Source organism: Python bivittatus, unplaced genomic scaffold (assembly GCF_059951505.1).
Source record: "Python bivittatus isolate LINGU-HERP-01145 unplaced genomic scaffold, Pbiv_v1 ctg000200_np1212, whole genome shotgun sequence".
NCBI lineage: Eukaryota > Metazoa > Chordata > Lepidosauria > Squamata > Pythonidae > Python > Python bivittatus.
The window spans coordinates 7142870-7168475 of record NW_028277040.1 but is presented as its reverse complement, the minus strand read 5'-3'; the positions used below and the strand labels follow the sequence as shown (position 1 = coordinate 7168475).

Here is a 25606-nt window from a genome sequence, read left to right as displayed (position 1 = left end):
ATCAGTTGTCATTTACTTTCTCTTTCCCATACAACTGAGTTTTCTCTGGAGAATTGGGGGAAAGTCTCTAGCCTAGTGAGATATGGGAAATTAGAAAAAATGGTCTCCCTCCTCCTTTCTCCTGATAGAGGTATTCTGTGAACTCTGCTTATTGGATTCAGTCTCTGCATTTTGAAAGTCCCGCCTTCAAAAAAACAAAAAAAGAATTGAGAAATACCAAGATAGTTGATAGCAGATTAGAATATTACTTTAATTTGTCCTGAGAAACTGACTATATATGAAGAGACAGTCATATATATGTTGATTTCTTTCAGATCCTTCTCCACGAGATGAGACAATTATAATTGCTCTGGCATCAGTATCTGTACTGGCTGTTTTGGTGGCTGCTCTTTTCTTTGGATACAGGATGTTTGGAGGTAAGCTTTGATAAATAAATTTCTATTTTAATATTTTGCCTCTATTTTTCCTTGGGGTAATGTTCATGTTCATATTATCTTTCTCTTTAGTTCCTTGTATAGTTTTGCTGTATAATTTTTTAATATTCAACCCACCTATTCCTCAATATGTTACAATCTGCTAGGCAACAGTTTGGTTTCTGTTCTACTATTGGACAGTCACAGGGGAATACAGAAAAAAATCTTTTAGTCCCTTAGAAGGCACACTTGAACTGGAGCGACTTACGTTCCAGAGGATTCTTGTAACAAATTGTTCTAGATATCAGAGCAGAAGCCTTGAGTACCTGACCTGAAAAGGTAAAGTTTGGACTTGTATAACATTATCGTCGCTACTTATTCTTACAGTAGCTTCATCCTTATTAATGCTCTCATTTCTCAATCTTGGGTTCCAAATGTTGCAGTACAATTGCCAACATCCTCATCCAACATAGCCAGTAATACTGGATTATGGGAGTTAGTTAACTTTATTACTATCATAGACCCAAAAGATTGTGGGAGTTTAATCCAACAACATATGAGACACAAAGCAGATAATGCCATGTTTTGAAAGTAGTTTCTTGGCTAGGTTAAATCCAGCCAAACATTACTACATTGGATTACTTCTGCTTTGCTCTCTTCTCTTTGTATGAACTTTGAAACAAAAGGAATGGGAGAAGTTCACAAACTCAAAATTATGGTTTCTTGTGCCCAAACAAATCAAGTTTTGTAAACCATAACAGATCTGATTTAAAAAAACCCTTGTAGTTTTGATTAATATGTGTGTGCTTAATTATAATTCTGGATTCAAACATCACACCAGATCTACTTTGCAGTTAACTTACTCTGTCATATGATGTAAAGAGCAAAGAGTGCAGATAGCCTGAGTGTGTTGACCTATATCTCATTCACTGTATGGTTTACTAAGCCAGAATTGCAGGACTATTGAAATAAATCAAAAAGTCTGATCAGTTTGGTGGGTAATATAATTCAAGTCTTAATCTTCATCTGAATTGTCTTTCCTCAGGGGACCGTAAACAAGGCCTACATAGTATGAACATGATGGAAGCAGCAGCTTTAGAACCCTCGTTAGATCTGGATAATTTGAAACTACTGGAGGTAAGTTTACTGTTTGCAATTTCCAGATCTGTGTCTGTTAACACATTATTAATACTATCCACATAATGCAAGATCTTCCTTATACTAAGAATTTAGGATGATTTAGTTGAGAAGAAGAAATTTGAAGAAGATATAATTCCATCTCAATTAACATTTGAATTAGAAATAGGGATGAAATTCAGTGCTACAAAAGAAGGATTACAGTCCATGAACACATAAAATGCTGAAGGTCATTAAAATCAATAATTTAAGTGTCCTGAACCTTGAAATGTAACTAATAGTTACTTTTTTGAAAAATTTACAGCTTATTGGCCGAGGGCGATATGGAGCTGTATACAAAGGATCCTTAGATGAGCGTCCAGTGGCTGTAAAAGTATTTTCTTTCACTAATCGCCAGAATTTTATAAATGAGAGAAATATTTATAGAATCCCACTGATGGAACATGACAATATTGCCCACTTCATTGTGGGGGATGAGAGATTCACTGCAGATGGACGGATGGAATATTTATTAGTAATGGAATATTATCCCAATGTAAGTAATTTCTGTTATTTCAGACACCTACAAGAAAATAAAGATAAGAGATAATTAATATAAAAGTATTGTTTGAAACTGCCTTTTCAATAATCCCTGGGTGCTATTCATATGGTTAACTTCTCTCAGAGGGGCACAAATAGTATTTTTTTGTCTGGGTGAAAATCACAATAGACTCTTCTAAATATTGCCACTAATTTAGTGAACAAACCCATGCACAGTTTCTAGTTTGCAAACCAGTCTTTGGGAGGAAGCTCTAAGAATAGCAAATGTAAAGCTACTAAAGCCTTTTCGTCTTCCTCCAAGCTTCCTGTCATCTCCCAGAAGTTGTGTGATAACTCCTTCATCTATAATGAGATAGACTGAATTCTCTACCACCTGCACAGGATCCTCCAGATTCTGCTGTCCTATTGTCAGCTGAGGAAATAGTCCATTATTAAGGTCTGGCCCACCCATGTCTAACCGCAGCTAAAAACGGGGGGAGGAATCTCCATTGCATTTCTGATTCTAGCTCTGGCAGCCTCAAGTTCCTTTCCACAATGGCCATCTCTTTTCTACTGCCTCTCCAATTCCTACTGTACAGTCCTCACTGACTCGTCTTTAAGTGCACGAGTTCATCTCAGAAAAAGGAAACTCATGACAGATTCTCCTTGAGATTTACTGTTCCATACTGCCCTCTTATCTGTCCGAGAGAGCTGTGAAGATATGGCTGTTCAGGAAAGTATTTGTAGATAATGAGTATTAACCTCTCCCTACTGGATGGTGCAGCCAGTGCATGGTTGTTGTTTTTTTAATATATATTCTGATTAATATTGTTTCTAACCTTTGTTATTGCTGGATGTAAGCCACTCAGAGACTTTGGGAACTGAGTAGCAAATAAGCCATACTAAATATCTATCAGGATAATCAAAATTAAGGCCATCCCCTTCAGCTGACTCCAGATCACTGAAACTGTAGTTGGTCACCTCATGCCCACTCTGCTTCTGAAGAACCCTTTCTGCAATTTCAGTTGGTTCCATGCCATCCCATTCTTCTAGAGTAGATCATTTGGCCCTCTTGGCTGTCAGCTATTTCTGGATGAGGTCAGTCATCCTGTCCTGCCTGGATTAGTTTAAGATGAACTGGATCATTATACATTTTGGCCTTCTACTCCTTATTTTCTCAAATTCTGTATCCTAATTGTGCCTCAGGCCAAGTATGCAACAAATAGTTTTTGCAAGTGTTGGTCTCTCATCTCTTAGACTCTTCTATACTTCAAGACATTTCTTGAAGTCAAATATCACATCCAGACTCCAGTTCAGTGTTGCCTCTTGCCCAAAGGTGACTGTTTTCCCTATAAGTCTGCATCTGCTAAGATCATGTCCAATGGATAGCAGCATGGGCTCTTGCTCTTACTAGGAGATCTTGTGTACAATTTCCTGAAGTATGTGGAGTTCTGATAAAAAAAGCAACTCCTCTGGTGGTATCTATCATTGCCTAAGGAATTGGATAACCTGTGAGTGAAGAATGTCTCCTAATTAACTGGCCAGAGACTGAGATGCTTAGAAACAAAGGACCTGAAGCGCACAGTGAGATTGCTCGGCACAGGAATGTACAACTAGTAGCCATTTTTTAAGTAAGGGAACAAAATGGTATCTTGGAGACAGAGGAGTGTAATATCAGGTGCTATATAATTAGAAAAAAAATTGTTGCCACAGATGGAAAAGCACAAAATTTGTAAACAGATCCACGTACTATAAAATAAAGCAAGGAATAATAAAATTTTAAAAAGCAAGGAGTAATGATTGAATACAGATACATGAAAGTAGGGGTATGCACAAAACAGAAAATGTTTTTGTTTCATACACGAAACAAAGATTACTATGCAGCATACCCAATTGAACCACCAATTCCTCCATGAATCTTCCCTTAGCTATTGCCCACTTATGGCCTTACCTTTCCCCTGCTGTTCTTTAGCCCACCAAAGGAGTTCCCTTCATGCCTCCTTCCCTTGTGCATGTTTCTACATTGATGCATCTATGTCAAGATGGAGAGCTCACCTCCAAGCTCTCTGCGTCTAAGATATTTAATCCAAGTGTGAAGCATTGTGCCACATGAAGAAATTCAAGCTTGTCACAGTTTGGAAGGCACTCTGAGACCTCAAAGGCTGTTTCCATGTCCAGAGTCTGGTTTATACGGACAGTTCTACATGAGGTGGCACAAAGTCCACCCCTCTTTTGCACCTCATATTATGGATTTTGCATTGGTTCATCCATCATTGTAGATTCACCCTGGCAATCCATATGCCTGGAAGCAATGACATTCTTGTCAACTAGTTCAGCTGTACTAAAATCCCTGAACTAAACCTACATCCACTGGAGATAGCCTTCATCATATCCCATTGGGACAAACCCAAGATCTTGCTTTTGCATCACAGGACAAAAAACTCTTACGAGAAGGTGGGATAGACCCAGACTTTCCCATGACACCTTGCTTTTTCTTTCCACAGACCTCTTTTTTACATGTTTCTATGCTGGCCAGAGTCCTGGAGAAAATCAGGAATTCAGTCAGTTGCATTTTCACCAGACTTAGGTGGCCTCAGAAGACGCAGTTTGCTCTGTGGCTCTCTCTCACCCATCAGGAGTACCTCCATTTCCAAAATGGCCTGTCCTATTCTCCATCCATCAGGGCCAAGACTTATCTCAAGTAGTAGTAGTAATAATAGTAGTAGGGAACTTTATTACAGTGATTGGCCAATTCAGAAGCAAAAAAGAAAAATTCTTAGCGAATAAAAATGTAGTAAAACTTAATAACTATACTGTAAAACTGATGTGGCCAAAGTATGGCATATTTTACAAATGGCAAAACAAAAATTAGCCATATTCAGAGAAAAAAATCACATTGTTAATACAGTAACAACTGTAAATAAAATGGATCTGGGGTCCTGGAAATCTGACTAGATGGGGTAGTTATTAGCTCCAACTGGGCATCTTTATAATAACAACAGTATAGCAAAATGTGGATTTTGCTCTACCACTTATCTTTGTTTGAATGGGACACCCCATAATTTCCTCTCAAAAACAGCTGTTGACATATCCCACTTATAGCTTGGAGAATTTGGTAGGTTAGGTTACATTACCTTCTTGAAAGGCTTCCACAAAGGTTTTCCATGCAGCTAAATGGAAATCTTCTGAAGATTTTGCTTGGAAATAACAGCTTTAGTCCCCTGCAGCATCAGGTTCATCATGTTTTGGCCTTTTGCTTGTATTAAACCAGTGAGATCTAACCCTCTCCGCAACTCCTTGCAGCTATCTCCTCCTTTTTCCCCCCGCTTTGGTGGGCAGTACTTCTCTTTTTTCTACCTGCTAAAAAAGCCTTTCATGAAAAGACTTCCACGCCTCTATTCTCCAGCACCCCCATTGCCATTAGCCTGCAGCAACTCTGTTGTTCTCTGTGGTAACAGTAAAGCAGAAATCCCTAATATCATTGGAAATGTTGTCTCATTCTTTGGATATTCATCATGCTTTCACTTTTTACCTGGACTGTACAGCACTGTTTCACTAGGGCCAATGTTTAGTCCTTGTTTTCCATGACCGATTTCAAGGGTATGGTATTTCCTGCCTGGTTTCTCCACATGGATAGTGGCAATCATCAAACTTTACAATGAGGTGGCAAAGAGCTTTGCCCTCTTCCAATCTGTGCTCATTCCACACAAAGAATGGCAGCATCAGCAGGCTTCCTCCAGGATATTCCCCCATAGGAACTATATGGGCTCAGCCCTCTACCTTCTCCCAGCAATAACGGCTAGACCTGTGCTTCCAGAGAGATGCAACCTTTGCAAGGGCTGTCTTCTCTGCAAGCATTTTATGGTAACAGGGCCTTCCTGTAGGTAAGCAACATGCTATTTAATCACATGTGTAAATCTCATGAACTGATTACTTGTCTGTAACTGCAATTTTGCTGTTTTTTGAGTGGTAATGTGTGAAATTATACAACCCATTTTGCTACTCCATTGGGTCTCAGATGACCTCACTGTTCCTTTGGACCCCTGTGTTGGTCTTAAGAAGTGAAGAGTTTCAGTAGGAGCTACATCTAATCCCATAGCATGCATGAGGGCAAGGCTGTAAGCTTTAGAAGGTTCCAGTGGGGCTCTGCAGCAAGTGCATATAATCCATGTGTTTGAATTTATAGAAGACCACTCAAAGAATTGCAGCTACAGGTAAGTAAACACTGTTTAAGTAATTTCATTCAGTACAAACAATATAGGATAATATCTTTTCTACATGTGTGTTAGATTTTATTCTTTCTCCTGAAGAAAATAGGTATTATTTAATTGGTTCTCATGAAGTGCATTTGTTAGGATGCAGAGAGAGCTGTTACATAAACAAAGCAAACAGCAACCACAAGTGCATTAGTTTCATCCTGTTGATTATCACCCTGTACCACCCTCCGTGATTTCCAATGTTGAAAAGCATGTAGGAGATAAACACTAAGGAAGTGCCCTCTCTTTATTCTTTCCAGGGTTCTTTGTGCAGATATTTGACTCTTCATGCTAGTGATTGGGTGAGTTCTTGCCGAATGGCACACTCTATAACTAGAGGCCTGGCATATCTTCATACAGAATTACCACGAGGAGGTAAGATAATAATAGGTGTTTAGATCTGAACTTTTGATTTAAGCTATGTTATGCCTACTAGTGTACAGTTTGATACGTATTGTTAAAAGTATTTCATGTACAAGTACTAATAGAAATGATCACACATATTATTAAAAATACAATCTTAGAATCATAGAGTTGAAAGGGATCATTTGGGGCATGAAGTTCAACTCTCTGCTTACTGCAGAAAAAGTGCACTGTACAGTCCAGGTCAGAGGAGCAATCCAAATTAAAGCATCCCAGGCAATCAGTTGTGTGGGAGTTGAAACAGGAGCTTTGAGTCCTGGAGAATCTCCAGATAGCACACCAGTTCTGTATGGGGAAGTGCCACCCCATTCAGAACCAAAGATGAAGAATCTTTGGCACTGGAAGAACCATGCATCCATAGCCACTCAGTCTTGTCAGGGTTGCGTTTAAGCCTGTTTCTCCCCATCCAGATGCAGTAGCCAGTTCACAAGGATACCATGATCAGTGTTATCCAAAGCTACTGAGAGATCAAGACAAACCAGAATGGTCACACCTTGAAAGATCATCAACAAATATTAACAGTGCTGTCTCTACGCTAAGCCCTAGTTGAAACCCAACTGAAACAAGTCTAGATAACCCTCTTCTTCCATGGCCTTGTAAAGTTGTAGTCTGATCATAACAATCTTACCAAAAAAGAAGATTGGAGACTGGACAAAAATTGTCCAGAACCACTGAATCCAGAAAAGGCTCATTGAGGAGGAGGCACACTGTCTCCTTCAAGACAGATGGAACCATCCTCTCTCTCAAGGATGTATTTACCACCACGTGGAGCCAACCATGCATCTCCCCGTAGGTAGTCTTAATCAACAAGAGGGACACGCCTTAAGTAGCTCCTTATCATGGTTGCTAGTATTTCTTTGAGCTTAAGAGTTTAGCCCCTACCTTGCAGACCTGTCATGCTAACGCCATTGCTGTCCCAATAATACTGTAAAGAGCAAGTGTACATAAATTTAATTTATAAATGAGCAGAAAATAGTGTGTAAGATACTTATATTAAATAACAGCATACAATTTTTAATCATCACCACCACCATCATCATCATCATTTATTAAACTTGTATGCTGTCCGACTCCCAGTGACTCTAGGTAGTTAGATACCATGCATATACCTAACTAGTAGATTTTGTGGTAGGCAGTATGATCTGTAATTATAATGAACCCCTAATTAACTAAGAAACAGGTGTTCAAGTCTTCGTTTTAAAATTTAAAATTATAAAATCTTAATTTGTGGGGCAGCTAATAAAAAAGGAAATCAAGCTTTATTAAAGGTGTAGTTATGGTTCACAGTATTAGCTAAGTAATTTATTTATAGAATTGCTTGGAAGTTAGATGACTTTTTAAGGCTTAGAAATTAAGAGATTCAGAAATTAAGATATTCAGGAGGTACAGTTCTCTGATAAATAGCAGGAACTTGATATTTCATATGTTCCTGACTGATATACAGTATAACTATGACATTCTTTAACAGGTATTCCCAACAATTCCTGTTTAATTGCTGTTAATGTATCTGAATTGCCATCACAAAAGAATCATAAAACTGCCATCATAGTTTTCATCTGCTCAAAGTGTTATCGGTTTTCTTGAAGTACCCATGTTCTGTTTTATATTATATGAAAAGAAGCCACTAGAAATGGTAAAGCGATGTATTTATATATTCAAACAGAACATTACAAGCCTGCCATTTCCCATCGTGATTTGAACAGCCGCAATGTATTAGTAAAGAATGATGGAACGTGTGTCATTAGTGATTTTGGTCTCTCCATGAAGCTAACAGGAAATAGATTGGTGCGCCCAGGTGAGGAGGACAATGCTGCAATTAGCGAGGTGAGTAAGAAAGAAAAATACATTTTGGAAATTTTGAAACCAAACCTATCATAAGGTTTGTTCATCTCCTTTGAGAATTAAGAGTGGATTTAAACACTGAAAAATCGTTAGCATATCTGCTTGCAAATAAAACATAAAGTGAGCTTCAAGCATACCTTTCTTATTCTGATTTTTCACAGGCAAAGGTAATTTTTTCCTTAAATATATTTTGAAGTGGGAAAGCCAACTTGAAACATGTTTGAGTTGCTCATACCTTACACAATGAACATATCTTACTAGACCTGGCATCAGAGTCCTGCAGGTATTTCTGTCAGCCTCAGGGTTGCCTGACTGCTAATAAAACCTGAACTGGAAGAGAGAAGGTTTTTTTCTACTCCAAAGCATGGCACAAAAGAGATTGCCATGGTGAGCACAGACAGTTAGAAAAGACCCCATGATCAATAGATAAACTGGTGAGGTGCCTACCTACCCTCAGGATAAACAAATGTAGGTTAGTACTTTGCGCAGGCCGGTAGGTTTTTCTAGCATTTGCTTATTCTCAGTTCAGTAGTCTAAGGATACTCATAAAACTTAAGAATACTCCAGGGGATTTTGATTTAATGTTAAAGTTGTAGTATGTATTATACTATTTTTCAAATGTATATTGTGCAAAGATTAAGATTTTTTTAAAGATTGTTGATTATTAAATAAAAACTATGATTTTAACACCTACTTGATTTGGTGATTATTTTTTGTTTAACATGCAACTTTCACCTCTTTTTAGTGGACTTTTGTTAAAGAAGAATTTTTCTTCAGTTTCACTGGGTTTTCTTCATAAAAGTACTGATTAAATATCAAAATAAAATGTGTTGAGAATAAGGACAGAATAGACATTACTTTAAATCCAAATAACAAGACTGGGATTCAACAGCATGGGTCTCAAAGAAGCTTTATGTTCATGTTAATGCTATCTTGAGGATGAAAGTAAATATAGCTAAAAATGTTTCCTGTTGAATTACTTGAAAGACAGTGAACAGGATTTCATAAATACCAAGCTAATGTAAGGATGCCACAACATGTCTTTACAGGTTGGGACAATTCGCTATATGGCCCCTGAAGTGCTGGAAGGAGCAGTAAATTTAAGGGACTGTGAATCAGCTTTGAAACAAGTCGATATGTATGCACTAGGTCTAATCTATTGGGAGATTTTTATGAGATGTACAGACCTTTTCCCAGGTAATAGAAAAATTTCTGAAATGCTCCATCCTTTTTCACTTACATCAGCCATTCTATTTGTTGATTGTTGTTGTTTTCTTGACTGAGCCAAGGCTAAGGTAATTCCTTAGTGTAAAGAATTTGGGGGTGTTGGTTGTCAGATTTTTTTGCTTTATCTTGTTTTTGTTTCGCTTGTCAAATTAGCTCAGTGCCATCTAGTGTTATAGAGTGGTATCCACATTTCTGCTTTATGATGAAATACATAACCTTGGTATATAATACCAAGTTAATCTTGCCAATAAGCATTAGGTATTAAGGAAAGCTTACCTGCTTAGTAGCAGTCTGATGGAATGGATGCCAAGGACCTGTCCATGGAAGTTGATTGGAAGTCTCTATGATGACTACTCTAGTATATCCAATTTCCATAAGTTTATCTGGCACCTGCCAATTGTGCGAAGAGTAGATCAGGGTATCCTCCGGGTCTGCAAAGGCAGCATAACTCATACAAGAAGATGCATTAAATTCTTTGCATTTGATGATATTATCATACCAATTTGATTTGCTTTCTTGGGAGATTGTGAAACTTCTGTACCAATATGCCTCTAGAAATAAAAATGAAAATGCCAGGTTTAGCCTAAACATTTGCTCCTATTTAACAGCTGAATTATTAGTAATTCACACCACTTGTTTGTTTATTTAGCCTACATTTCTTCTGGCAGCTCAGGGCACTATGCAAACAATTCCCTTCTCCCTCTTCTAGCCACAGCAGCAACCCTGTGAGATTAATTGAACTGAAGGGTGGCTGGTCAAAGTCCATCAGTGAGAGTAGACTTGAATCTGGGACTTGTCAGTCTAAGCAAGCACATTAACCACACCACCACACTGGTTCTTACATTAGGAGAAGACAAAAGATGGCTGGGAATCTCTCCATGAGTTTCAGTAGCTGGACAAAGATGGCGATACCCAGCTCTTTAGTAATAATAGCCATTAAGGCTGCCTTTCCCTCCCTCACTTTTCTGAAGCAAAGAAAAATGGAGGAGAGGACAACTGGGTGTTCATTGTTACATTAACAGGCTAAGAGCTTAGTTCTGGTAATGAAAATCAGTTCTGGGGATGAGTGTGTGACTGGAGGCACCATATATTCTTTTTAATTCTAACTACAGCTGTTGAGTCACCAGCTGGGTTCAAAGAACAAGCTTAACCAGGTCAGTTATGAGACTTAATGGTTACTGCCATGCATAGTGTGTTCAGCTCTTAGGTTTTGACCTTTCCTTGGGGAAGGGAGTGGCTTAGTGTAGTCTGTAAACCCAACCACTTGCCAGGTGGTGTATATAAGACAGGGATGGGCAACCTTTTTGCAGGCAGAGTTTTTTGATTACTTTTTTCCCCAATTGCCAGTTGGCAGCATTGAATATTGAACTGGTAACATCAAGGGTATGAGGCCAAAATCCCTGCTTTTTGTTTTTTGGGGGGATGTGTGTAAGTAAAGTAGGTAAGCTTTATTAGTCCTTTCTTTTTTTGAAAGGGGCAATTTAATCCACTGATTTAATTTGCCAGTTAGATTTAGCAGGGCAATTTGCCAGGAAACAAAAAAAAAAAAGGAACTGGAGGCTGTATGCAGCTTGCTGGCCACACATTGCCATCCTCTGATCAGAGAGATTTAATGAAAAAAGAAAGTGTATGCCACAGATCCGAAGTCTGCCTACCACATATTTAAACCTCTAGTTCATGCTATGAGTATTTTTTCTTAATATAGTGGATGTAAGATAATTAAAATACATATTAACATATCAATTATCTCTGTGTTAAAGCAACATATATATGCAACTTTCAGCACAACTGGAACAAATATAGCTTAGCTATAGATATATTAATTTTAAATCTCCATTCGTTGTTTTTTAAAAAAAATTAGATTATATTCCTAGATTTCTGTACTTTCACAATCTTCCTTTAAGTGAATCCTTCAAATATAGCAGTAACGACTTATTGTTTGTGAAATGTGGCCACTAAAACTAAGCTAATGTTTTCTGCACACTCAGGAAAGACATGTTCCAACTAGGTAGAACCATATTCATTTATAAATGTAAAAAAATTAAACCAACCAATTTAAGCATTGTGGCTTCCAAAGACTGCAGAATGTTGAAAGGGTCAGTTTGGAAGAAAATGAAATTGAGAGTTGGTTGGCTCTAGAGCTGAAAAGCTTATATTCTGGATATAAGTGTTAGATCTGGCACTGGACAATGAATCCATAAGATTTTTAAAAAATCTTCCAATTCTATATTTTTTCAAGAATTGAGGAAAAGATGGATAATTCCCCTAACTTCTCCTGTAATATAATAGAGCACTCGGCTGACAGGTAATAAGCGTACACATCTGCAGCAGGGACAAGGAGAGGGGAAATGACAACCCATGCATAACGATGTCATAATGCAAATCCTGTTATTTATGTCCAACCAGGATACACCTATGAAAGGATAGAATTTGTATCATGACATTACTATACCATCACTTTTTATCATTGCAGTTCTTTGCAGAAGCTTGTTGTGACAACCAACAAAGCTTTTTAATGCAGTTCAGCAAAAAGAAATATTTTTTAAAGAGAATACCTCATCTATTTTCTATTTGGATCTTCTAAATTCTTCCTACTTTATAATCTCCAAACAGCTTTATAAGGTTTGTATTCCAGGCTGATGAGATTCCTAAAGAGGAGCACTCACTTCTTGCTTTTTAGGAACACAGCTGTTTAATGTTGTTTGTGTGCTAAACCTATTTCTGTACCTGAGAAATATATCCAGACTGTATTCACTTTTCATACAGAGTAGCCAAAACTCATCCATCTTTATTTCTGAAGTAAAGTATAAAAAGTTGAAATCCATTAGTATGTGCTATGAAATTCTGTTTATATGTAGACAGATATAAAAGGGATAAATCATTTTTTCTTTTTAAAAACTCAGAGCTATTCCTTCTTTTTTACAACTCAAAGCTATCCTAAAATCAAAGTCCTAAATAATATAAGTAGGGGGTACATGAATGTGCAGCCAGAAGGCTTTTGAAAATGTTTATTACATTTGAATCACCTAGCTGTATAGGTAAGCCACTTCTAGGAATTTTGCTTAATTATTAGCTTCAGTGAAAACTTTCAGAACCTCTCCAGCTGTTTATATACCATTTCCCTATTTATTTTCTGCCTCTGTAAATTAACAAATCCAATCTTGGCTGTGAAAAAAGAAGAAACAATATGATAAGCACTTTTTTTGCTATGCCCCAACATTTCAACATCAACTCTGTTATTTTACTTCTTCTGCTTTATGATAACATTGACATAACTTTTTCGGCAAACAGGAGAATCTGTGCCAGAGTTCCAAACAGCATTCCAAATAGAAGTTGGAAACCACCCCACTTTTGAAGATATGCAAGTTCTTGTTTCAAGAGAAAAGCAAAGACCAAAATTCCCAGAGGCCTGGAAAGAGAACAGCTTGGTAAGAAAAGCAAAACATAAGCTATGCTGCTTTTTCTTTTCAGTTGACAGTTCTTTTCAATTCAGTTGATGTTGTTGGACCATGAAACAGATCACTGTTGTGAAATTTTAAGTGCTGTAACAAACATTTCAGTGCAAAATAGAAAAATGCTGATACATTCCATAATGTTTGCTATGTTAACTCTTTTATTTTTGTAATGTTAAATGCCTGCTATATATTGACAGCTAATAGACAAGAGGCCGCAGGAATACAGTTTTCCAATATATCATTACTTATTAATTGTTTGGAGAGCTTTAAAGGGAGATTAAACAAATTCAAGGAGGAAAACATTGGTGACAACTAGTCATGATTTATGAAATCTTCATGATCAGTGGCAGCAGACTTCTGAATGACAATTGCTGGGAAACAATATTTGGAGAGAACTACCGTGCATTCAGAAAGTATTCAGACCCCCTTCACTTTTTTCAATTTTTTTATGTTGCAGCCTGATACTACAATCATTCAAATTCATTTTTTTTCTCATTAATCTACACTCAATACCCCATAATGACAAAGTGAAAACAGAATTTTAGAAATGTCTATAAATTTATTAAAAAGGAAAAACTGAAATAACACATTGGCATAATATTCAGACCCTTTGCAACAACACTTGAAATTTAGCTCAGGTGCCTCTTGATTGGTGCTGAGCTGTTTCTACACCTTGATTGGAGTCCACCTGTGGTAAATTAAATTGATTGGACATGATTTGGAAAGGCACACACCTCTCTATAGAAGGCCTCACAGCTGACAATGCATACTGTATCAGAGCAAAAGCCATGAGGTCAAAGGAACTGCCTGCAGAGCTCGGAGATAGGATTATTGCAAGGCACAGATCTGGGGAAAGCTACAAAAAAAATTCTGCTGCACTGAAGGTTCCCAAGAGCACAGTGGCCTCCATAATTCTCAAATGGAAGAAGTTTGGCACAACTAGGACTCTTCCAAAAGCTGGTCGCCCGGCCAAACTGAGCAGTCAGGGGAGAAGAGCCATAGTAAGAGAGGTGACCAAGAACCCGATGGTCATTCTTACTGAGCTGCAGAGATCCTGTGTGGAGATCGGACAAAGTTCCAGAAGGACAACCATCACTGCAGCCCTCCACCGATCTGGGCTTTATGGCAGAGTGGCTAGACAGAAGCCTCTCCTCAGTGCAAAACACATGAAAGCCCGCTTGGAGTTTGCAGAAAAGCACCTGAAGGACTCTCAGACTGTGAGGAACAAGATTCTCTGGTCTGATGAAACCAAGATTGAACTGTTTGGCCTCAATTCTAAACATTATGTCTGGAGGAAACCAGGCACCACTCATCACCTGCCAAATACTATCCCAACAGTGAAGCATGATGGTGGTAGCAGCATGTTGTGGGCGTGTTTTTCAGCAGCAGGGACTGGAAGACTGGTCAGGGTTGAGGGAAAGCTGAATGGAGCAAAGGACAGAGATATCCTCAATGAAAACCTGTTCCACAGTGCTCAGGACCTCAGACTGGGCCGAAGGTTTACCTTCCAACATGACAGTGATCCTAAGCTCACAGCCAAGACAACACAGGAATGGTTAGGGACAACTCTGTGAATGTCCTAGAGTGGCCCAGCCAGAGCCCTGACTTGAACTCTATTGACCATCTCTGGAGAGACCTGAAAATGGCTGTCCACCGACAGTCCTCATCCAACCTGATTGAGCTTGAGGATTTGCAAAGAAGACTGGCAGAAAATCCCCCAATCCAGGTGTGCAAAGCTTGTTGCATCATACCGAAAAAAGACTCGAGGCTGTAACTGCTGCCACAAAGGGTCTGAATACTTATGCCAATATGATATTTCAGTTTTTCCTTTTTAATACATTTACAGACATTTCCAAAATTCTGTTTTCACTTTGTCATTATGGGGTACTAAGTGTAGATTAATGAGAAAAAAAAATAATTTGAACGATTGTAGTATCAGGCTGCAACATAACAAAATTGAAAAAAGTGAAGGGGGACTGAATACTTTTCAAATGCACCTTATGTCTTTGTGTCCAACATAACAGATTTCTCCTAAATATCAAGTTAGCTGTTATGGAAAACAGTGTTAGAATGGATAAGCCTTTGGTCTTATCCAATACTACTCTTCCTAGACCTGTACGTTTTTAATAATAATGCATGATCCAACTGTTAATCATTAGCACTGGTATGGAAGAACAAAAGGTTAAAAAAAAGAGGGTGAGAAAATGTCATCCTGTTTTCTTTGGTAGGCTGTGAGGTCACTGAAAGAGACAATCGAAGACTGCTGGGATCAAGATGCCGAAGCTCGGCTGACAGCCCAGTGTGCTGAAGAGAGGATGGCGGAACTCATGATGATTTGGGAGAGGAATAAATCTGTCAGCCCAACTGTTAACCCTATGTCTACAGCTATGCAAAATGAACGGTATATAGTCCAAAAAAAAAAGTAGTACAGTATATGCACATAAGCTCCACATTTGTTGCACATGCTTTTCTTAAAGGTTTGGTTTCACTACAGGAACCTCACATTTCTCCAGCACTTAATTTACATATATAGAAAAAGCTGTTTTTCCAACCGGTAGCATCTTCCTGTTATGCTGGTTATTCTTGAGTCACAGGCTGTAATGATTTTTTTTTTCTGAAGTAATTTCTTAAGAATTGTTATCACATATACAGTATCTGCATATTAGCTGCATACTTGGAAAAGGAAGCTAAATCCAATCAGTATCGCAATATTGAAGTCACATAAACATAGAAAAATATCTTCAACCGCATCTATATTCCTTTTATAGGCTGTCTCAGTATGAAACTGAAAATAAGTCCAGGAAAGTATTGCGCAAATTGTTATATACAGTTAAATACAGTTGTGGTTACTTTGAAAGATACTTACTGAGATGTACATGACATTGTTTGAATTGAAAATATCCTTAGTTTGGCATGAAAAGGCATCCTACAAAGATTTTTTTTCCTTTGCTCAGGAAGGCAAGAATTACATTTTTAGATGTTTGTTTCTAAGCTTGGTTCTGCTGTACTCCACCCCAGTTCTTTCCCCTTCTTTGCCTAGGCATGAATTTTTATATTTCAACCTCTCTCTCTTCTTAGAATGTTCACTTTATCTTAGTAGCTTTTGTTCAGTGTCCTTTTCCTGACCTGTAGATCAGATATATTGTCCATAAAGAAGGAATAGTCCTCTGTCACATCAGAAGTACATACTGTCATTCACTCACCTCAGGAATGAGTACAACCTTCATTCTTCCCTGAATCCTTTCATTCCTTCAGGCAGAATTGTCACATCCTGGATACATAGAGACAGTCAAGATTTAAAACTCTCATACAAAACCCTTCAGGTGCACAAAATATCTCACTAAAAGAAGGAGACATTTTACTCCAGGCATAAGCAATATGATGCCCATGAACCTTGAGGTGCCTTTGGGCATTTTCCTTGGTGCCTGGAAATGTCCTATTCATGCCTCCTCTGTTTTAAAGAATATTTTAATTTTTAAAAAATCAGAGAGAAGTAAGTACCCTTCTAGCATTTGTATTAACAAGAATGCTTCTGGGCCCCATATAGGTTTGTGGCTGACCCCATCTTCTGTGGCTAACATTTTCTGAGTATGTCCATAATATAATCTCCAAATTCCAAAATACTCAGTAGCCCAAAAAAGGCTAGAAATTATTCCTCCTCTCTTACTCTTTTCCAGTCACCCCACTTCCATAAAGGATCAAAACCCCAATCTCTGTTTTAACCAAATGTGTGGTTTTGAACATACATTACCAAAGTATTTAAGAACCAACAGCTTGCTTTTTCAGGATAACAGCCTCACCTGGAGTCTTCTCCACTAATGTATCCCTTACAGAAGTATGTAGAACTGTCATGCAAACCATATCTGGCAGCTTCATTAAACCCCACAGATTTTGCAAGAGTACTTCAGAAGGTTTTCTGCCCTCATGGGCAACTGTCATCTTCTCTAGTGATTAAATTAACTGGCACATATCCCATTGTTATTTGCTTCTTCACCCCAGAGAATGAAACTGAACATCTACGATAAGATCACCCAAAAATTCCCTTCTCCCGATATTTTAAAAAGCTGTGTTAGTAACATTGCTGGGAATGGGTTAACCATAATTAAAAACAAAACAAAACATAGGCATGCCACTTCTAAAGAGAAAGGGAGAAATATCAAGGAGGTCACATGGAAACCTGTGAAATATCAACACTGAACCCTCCCATTTCTTCAGGCCCCCAGTCATTAAACTTGGTTAAAATATCTTCTTTTGCATTTGAAATACTTCTAAGATGAAACACTATCTAAGTACTCTTAATCTTATTGTCTTTTTGTTTTCCTAAAGAAATCTGTCACATCATAGACGAATGGCAAAGATCAGACCATATCAAGAGTATTCTTCCTCATCTTTCATTGAGGATTCAATTAATCACAGCGATAGCAAAGTGAAGAACATTTCATCTGAACTTTCAATGTCAAGCACACCACTGACACTTGGGGAGAAGAACAGAAATTCCATTAACTATGAGCGGCAGCAAGCACAAGCTCGTATTCCAAGCCCTGAGACTAGTGTCACCAGCTTGTCAACCAACACTACCACCACTAACACAACTGGCCTTACTCCAAGCACTGGCATGACCACCATTTCTGAGATGCCTTATTCAGGTGAAACAAATATTTGTGCTGCAAATGGCATGCAGTCACTTGGTCCAACTCCTGTTTGTCTGCAGCTAACAGAGGAGGACTTGGAAACTAACAAGCTGGATCCAAAAGAAGTGGATAAAAACTTAAAAGAAAGCTCTGATGAAAACCTGATGGAGCATTCTCTTAAACAGTTCAGTGGGCCAGATCCACTTAGCAGCACTAGTTCCAGTTTGTTGTACCCACTGATAAAACTGGCAGTAGAAGCAACAGGACAGCAGGACTTCATGCAAGTTGGAAATGGCCAAGCCTGTCTAATTCCAGATGTTCAGCCTGCTCAGGTCTACCCTCTTCCCAAACAGCAGAACCTCCCAAAGAGGCCTACTAGCCTACCCTTAAACACCAAAAATTCAACAAAGGAGCCTCGGCTGAAGTTTGGAGGGAAGCACAAATCAAACTTGAAGCAAGTAGAAACCGGAGTTGCCAAGATGAATACTATAAATGCTGCAGAACCTCACTTGGTAACAGTTACAACAAATGAAGTGGCAGGGAGGAGCCATACAACAAACTCTCATCCTGTATCGACACAGTATGCCAACGGGACAGTGCCATCAGGCCAAACAACCACCTCAGGAGCACACAGAGCCCAGGAAATGTTGCAGCATCAGTTCAGTGGAGAGGATAGTCGTCTGAATATTAACTCAAGCCCTGATGAACATGAGCCGCTATTAAGAAGGGAGCAGCAAGTGAGCCATGACGAGGGCATTCTCGATCGACTGGTAGACAGAAGAGAACGGTCACTGGAAAATGGCCGGACAAATACCAACAACAACAACAACAACAGCGGCAACCTGTATCTAGAGCAAGGTGTTTCTACCCAGAGCAGCCGGAGAACAGCACCAAATTCTGGACCGACCCACACTAGAAGAGCGCAGAGACCTAACTCATTGGATCTTTCTGCCACAAATATTTTGGATGGGTGTAATATTCAGTGTGAGTTCTGCTGGGATTCATCAGTGAATACTGGCAAAATTATTCCCAGAATTAAGCATGTTGATTTTAGGTGACAAGTAGTAAAGTTGTTGTTTGCAGCCTGTTTCCCCCAAACCAAAGCATAAGTCCCTTTCTGTATTTGTTCCATTGCTGTCTGCCTTGTAGCTCAATTAAATTACCTTGGTTCTTTCCCGTGAAGTGTATCCTTTCATCTCGTAAGCATAAATATGTGCTTATGCTTATGGAATCTAAAAATAATTTGTGCAGGGGTTTTAGTGTATTTTTCCTAAGAAAGCCATGGCTTCAAGAAAGTGCTTTAGCAAAACTGTTTTTCTTAAACATTTGATCTTTGGTTTGTTATCTATGCCCAATATTATAATAGACTCTTTTGGAAGGCGAGGAATTAGCAAGGGAAATCTATCAATGTTTTCAAGTTACATGAGACAAAGAGTGCTTTCGAGGGTTGACTAAACCTTCCGTTGCTTGATAGATGGCTCATTACCAATTCACTATGTCATTATATTCTAAATCACTTTGAGCAGTAATTCTTTTACATTTTAGAAAGCTTTCTTATCCTGTAATATGCGGCATAATGGAAGAACAGATATTTTGCATATGCATGTACATATCCTCAATTTTAGTTGAATACAACCAGAATAATTTATCTTTATCTATATGAAATAAGAAGCTGTATCAGATTTATGTAAAACACTATATTATTTAGTTTGAGTAATTTAATTAAAGGAGAAGGAGCCTTCTTTCCATTATAGTCCAGTAGGATCTGAATAGTTTCTTTGCCATACTTCAGGTAATCCTCGTTTAGCTACCACAATTGGGACCAATTAACTTGATCATTAAGTGAAGCAGTTGCTAAGTGAAACCACGACTGTGCTTATGATCTTACTTCAGCTTTCCTTTGCTTTACAGACCTGCGAGATTGTAAATGCGGGCATTGATTGCAAAGTTAGTTTTCATCATCATCATAACTGCAGATGGTCACTGTACAAGGCAGTCGCTAATTGAGGATTACCTGTAGTTGAATTAAGCCTTCATACCAACTATGCATTAAATATAATTTAGAACTTTATGTTTGAATTTTCAAACATCAGACGAAACCCATGATTTGGTTTACTGGTTTACTAGTTTTCTCATAGCATATCAGTCTCTCTAGTGAGAGCCAGTTTTGTCAAGTGGTTAAGGCTCCAGGCTAGAAAGCAGGAGACTGTGACTTCTAGTCCTGCCTGAGGCTTGAAAGCCAGCTGGGTAAATTTGGGCCAGTCACTCTCACAGCCCACAGTGTCAGGCTTGGATAACAAGCCAGTCAGTCAATTCCTGTTGCAACCAATGGATCAACATTTGGTGATCTGAAAAGCAGACCCTGTACATGTGGGAAAAACGCTAGGAAAAAAAAGTATCAGTCCCTTTAGTATGGTAGCTTTCAGAAGCAGAGCTAAGAGTTTAACTAGTCAGTTTAGACATGCAGTGGTAAATATTTGAGTGAAAAACTTTGATACTAGGTTAAATGTATGTTTTTTTAGAGCAAAAGAATCAGCACAATTATTTGGTGCTTTTTAGCATTTTTTAATTAGGGAAGGGGTGACTGAATGTTTGATGCTTCTCCATTTAAAACAATCCCTACACAAAACAAATTATATCCTAGGAAGACTTGGCTGAAGTCATTGGTATTCCTTGGTATTCTGTTGTTTTGTGTCCAAGAAGTTTTCATAGTAAGAGTACATTCTTATCTGCACTCTAGCATAAACTGTACTCTAAATGTCTGCTGTTCATTCTGCTTAGATCTGCCATTCAAGAATAAGTCCAAAATAACACTTTAAAATTTTTAGTAGTGACAGTAACACAAACTAGATAGAAAATAAGTAGATTAGGTGGTAAATCATCTTGCATTTTAGTTACTGTACTTTTTTGATTATTGTATACAGTTGAGTATATGGTTAAGGTCTATCATCTACTACTTGTCATAGGATTTGGCTCTTTTTATTGTTCTTATGTTTTTTAGCCTATGTGATAACATTGTGTATTCTTCCTTTTTAGTGGGTGAATCATCTCTTGAGGGCAAATCCGGCTCAGGAGAAAAGATCAAGAAACGTGTGAAAACGCCTTATTCCCTAAAGAGATGGCGCCCTTCAACATGGGTCATCTCCACAGAACCCCTGGATTGTGAGATTAACAACAATGGGAGTGACAGGGTGGTTAGTTCTAAATCCAGTACAGCTGTTTACCTTGGAGAAGGAGGTACCGCAACAACTATGGTGTCTAAAGATGCAGGAGTGAACTGTCTGTGAATTGTTTAAAAGCTTACACAACTGACATTATTGTATTCTATTAATGAACATGCAGAAGACATTTTATATTTAAAAAACAAACAAACCCTGCTTTCTTCTTTCAGTACTCCTTACCAAGGACTTGCTTTAAATAGATTTCAGCTATGCAGACAATTTTTAGCTTATGCTTCCATATTTTTAATTTTGTTCTTTTTTTTTTACATTTTTGCACTTTTTATTTAGAATTGCAAAATTACATCTGTTCATCCTTGACCACGGAATTATATATATATGTATCAAATGCTGTGGTCTCAAAATATTTTTTTTAAAAAACAAAAACAAGAAAACGTATTGCTGATAATCAGTCTGGACCGGTTTCTAAAGGTCACTAAACAGCTAAGCCAGTGGGCTATGGTGGCATCCGCTGTTCATGTTTTGAGTTGTGTGCACAAATCATTTGTATGTTTCTGTGTAACAGAGTGTATTATCTTTTGAACTTTCTATTTTACACTTGTATTATGTTGAAATGTGCAATAGTCTGTAGTTCATAATATCCTTTGTGTTTCCATTCCTACTACACGTTCTTTTTGGAGTTAAAATGTCAGTAGCTGTGTTTAATCTGATAATTCGGCAACCAGTGGTTTCTAACCATGAATTCTGCAGAGCGTAATCAGCTTGAAGTAACTGCTTTTATCCATCAGTATATGTGCTCTAAGGTTACAGTTAATGCATGATTTTCCCCTACCGTTAAGACTCCTTTTTAAAAAAACTGAAAAGAAAGAACAAATCTTTTCTCTTTCATGCTTCCAAATTAGATATTTAATTTTTCTTCATAATGAATGACATAGGTTGGGAAATTCTAATCAAGAAAGTATTGAACAAAATGTAAGGAATCAAAGGATCTTTTGTACAACCAATAATTATCTACCCAAGTAGTGTGATACTAATTAAATGTATTTTTGATTGGCAAATTTACAAGCTAAGAAAGTTCTACCTTGGATAGGTGATCTATGGTATATTTTCACCAAACCAAGTTGCATGTGAAAATTAGAAATACAAATGCAGAGCAGAATTGAAAGGGGGAGTGACATAGAGGGAAGAGCAAAGGTAAAATCTCTTGCATATGCTTGTGGGTGGGTGGATGTAGCCCCTTGTGTGTGTAAACTAGCCCTGGCTGGCTGTCATTCTTATGGTATAGTTTATGCAATTTGTCAGTTAAATATAGTATTTATGTATATTTTTCCTTAATGAATGCTTTTGGTGCTTACTGAAAATACATTTTTGTCTAATCTTTGTAATTTATCTTAAACACATTGTGTACAGGTTGCTTAGGCATGTTTTTTAAGTAGAAAGCTAAAACCTGGATTCATTTGCCCAATTGTCAAGGGATGAGTTCTATGTCTTGGTTATCTTTACAGCCAAAATGGCCTTGCTTAGTACTGACATCAAGTTGCCTATATGTGATTGGCTACTTTAGAGTTTAATGAAAAGGATCCTGTCTGTTCAGTTCATCTCTTCCTCTTTTTTCATTAGTTATTCCTCTAGAATATTATTCACGCCTGTCACAAAAGCCTATCAACCTTTGGCGTTCTGACTGGGAATTATTAAAGTTGTAATCCAACATATCTGGAAATCGCCCAGTAGAAAGAATCATATAGAAAATATATAGAACAGTACATAATTGCACATGACTATTACAACCTCTGGTGCATTAAACTACAACAGATAGTCCCTGGGTTAAGAACACCCAGATTACAGACAACCCATAGTTAAGAACAGAGCCTATTGTAGCAAAATTCGAATTAAATACACAATGATTCGAGTTAAATACACAATGGTTCAAGTTCATTACACAATACTACTTATGCAGTATTATACAATAATGCTGTTCTGACTTACATACAAATTTGACTTAAGGACAGACCTTGGGAACAGAACTTGTTCTTAAACTGGGGACTACCTGTGTCTTGAAAACCAGTAGGAACATTTGCTTAGACTGAAACTAGTATAGCACTTGCCACAGCATGAACCCTGTAGCTATGCAGGCAGGCAGATCTATCTATCCATACAAGCAACATAGCACCTAGCATGACGACATTCTGAATGAAATAATTTTATTATAGTAATATTTTTCACCCTCTTCTGGCCCACGTTTCATAATTTTAAAAATCATTTACTTTCCCAATGAATTTTGTCTATTATTTACTAAGTTTGTAAAAGTATCTTGCTTTTATTCTTTAGAGTCATAGCATACCTACAATTTGGCTGCCAGTTCTTTTAAGACTTCAGCCTAGATTCATACAATATGCATTTACTGGAAGTTATAGCCCTACCACATTTCATTCTAGTTTGTTTTGACAGTACCGTTGAGTTGAGTATTCATGGAATTAGGTTTTCTTATTAGTGTTTGCCCTTTGAGCTACACTGAACTGTCTGGAGTTGGGGTGGGGGAGACAAACAGTCACAGTTTTCATGGCAAGCAGTTTTACAGGCTTGAATCTATGGCTTGCTTAAATCAAACTTTACAAAGAAAGTCTGAGGTATCCACCTAAACAGCTGCGCAATCCCTAAATCAGCCTTAAAGGACAAGTTCAGGAATTTTTTGTTGGAGAAAACATCGCAGGAGCTCCGTTTCTCACTTACACTTGCCAAACTGATTTCTCAAGGTAGCAGTATTCAAGGGCAAGAAGAAATTTGATTAGGGGGACTAGAGTACCCTCCCCACTGCCCCAGAGGTGCTGTGCTCCAAAAGGGTACACCAGAAAAGGAAGCCTCATTTTGAGAAGGGAGTTGCCTAGTGCCCATTAGCCTGAATGGACCCAGTTTGCCTGGCTCCCTCCTTTTATTATCTCAAATATCAAAAGGATCAGGGAAGAGGTGGGTCTTACTCTGTGAACTCCCTTTGGACAGATGCCTCTTCCTACTCCCCAAAAGCAGGCAGCCTGGGACAGCAAGTTTTCTTAAGCATTTTCTAGGTGTTTTTTTGTTTAATGTGATAAGAGGCTAATTAAATAAAAAGCAGAAGGGGATGCTGGTGCAAACAAAAGTCTCTGAAAGTAGCACAGCCCCACTTTAGATCTGTTTGGTATTAGGTCTGTCAGAATATACTGACAGTAACTGTAGGGTTTGAATGTGATTTCACTTTGTCTCACATCTATATAGTTCAATGTCCCAAGTTTAAAAGTTTGAAAAGATCATTTAATTTGTAATTTTCTGTTCCCCAACTATGACTCGATGCCATAGACGTTTTGCTCTTAGGCTAACCCTCCAGTTATCCAGGGTGGGGGGTGGGGGAATGCTCTCTTCCTTAAAATTATACTGCTAGCAAATGATCAGTTGAGAAGCATTTATTGAAAGAGTACTTCCACGTGTCAATATTTTGAATGCGAAAGTATGATGAGGTACATTCTTCGCCATTTTGTAAGATCAGATTTCTAAAAATGAATAGGAGCATGGTGTCAGAATTCCATTACTTAGTAAATCAAAGACAGTTTATTTTTCTAATGTGGCAGGCTCATTGTTTCAGTGTCATTTCATCCCCACCCCATCCATACTGTAACGCAGGGGAAGGAAAACAGTGCACAAGTTAAACAATTGCACTCTTCTAATTGTATAAAATGTATAATAAGTGAAGAATTTTTTAAAAATTGAAGATACGTTAATTCAGTTTTTAGTTTATGGAGAACAATATAAAAAGCATGCATTTTGTGTTAGATATAACAAATAAAATAATTCATGCTACCTTTGTCATCACATTTGAAAGTAGAAGGTTGTTCTGTTCAGTAGTCACATTTATTTTAGTTGAATGAACAACTTAAAAATGCATAAACTGCATTGTTCCTCAGAAGCTATTTTAATCATGAATACCTGTAAGTTGTGGGGAGGAACTAAAAATAGGTTCATGCTTGAGAAAGAAATTGTTCATCAGGATTATTTGTGATGTTTTAGTGGCAAGTCCTTGCCCATCTGCTGCATCTCTAAGTGCTCCTTCTGATGTATTTTTCCCCATGATTGTTTCTGAGATAAGAATTTTAACATGCACATTAAGATAAAGGTTATAAAAGCCTATTTCATCAAAGGATATAACGAAGAACAATTTGTGTTTCACTTTTTATCATATTTGTATATCTTTTATTGGTTTTTTCAATTAATACCATTCAGTTCTCTGTTGCAATTTTTTAAATATTAATTTCATTAGGAAATATATGATATAAATGAATGGCCTAAATACTTGTCTTTATTTTTCATTAGTGACTTAAAGCATCTGATGGACTTGAAATTAATTTTGAGCCGTATATCATCATCTAGCCTAAACTGTGTCACTAACTTGGCTTGCTTTCTTCCTGGCGAGAGAACTTCACATGGCTTTCATCTCTTTCCCCTAGAGTAAAAAAGAGCAATTTGAGGAGGCAATTTTGAGATAAAAAGTGGTGAGCA

At 37.8% G+C, this 25606-nt stretch overlaps 1 protein-coding gene across 2 annotated transcripts in view; it reads left to right on the top strand.

Annotated features, from left to right (window-relative positions):
• Positions 1-22447, top strand: part of BMPR2 (bone morphogenetic protein receptor type 2) — an 80200-nt gene extending 57753 nt beyond the window's left edge. For both annotated transcript variants that reach the window (XM_007422019.3, XM_088135652.1), the window contains 10 exons: positions 315-416; positions 1459-1550; positions 1855-2085; positions 6586-6700; positions 8412-8572; positions 9640-9787; positions 13109-13245; positions 15501-15673; positions 17599-18887; positions 20940-22447. In XM_007422019.3, coding sequence (XP_007422081.1) covers positions 315-416; positions 1459-1550; positions 1855-2085; positions 6586-6700; positions 8412-8572; positions 9640-9787; positions 13109-13245; positions 15501-15673; positions 17599-18887; positions 20940-21190 — 2699 coding nt within the window. In that variant the 3' untranslated portion in view covers positions 21191-22447. The remainder of the gene's footprint in view (positions 1-314; positions 417-1458; positions 1551-1854; positions 2086-6585; positions 6701-8411; positions 8573-9639; positions 9788-13108; positions 13246-15500; positions 15674-17598; positions 18888-20939) is intronic.
• The last annotated feature ends 3159 nt before the right edge of the window (positions 22448-25606 follow it).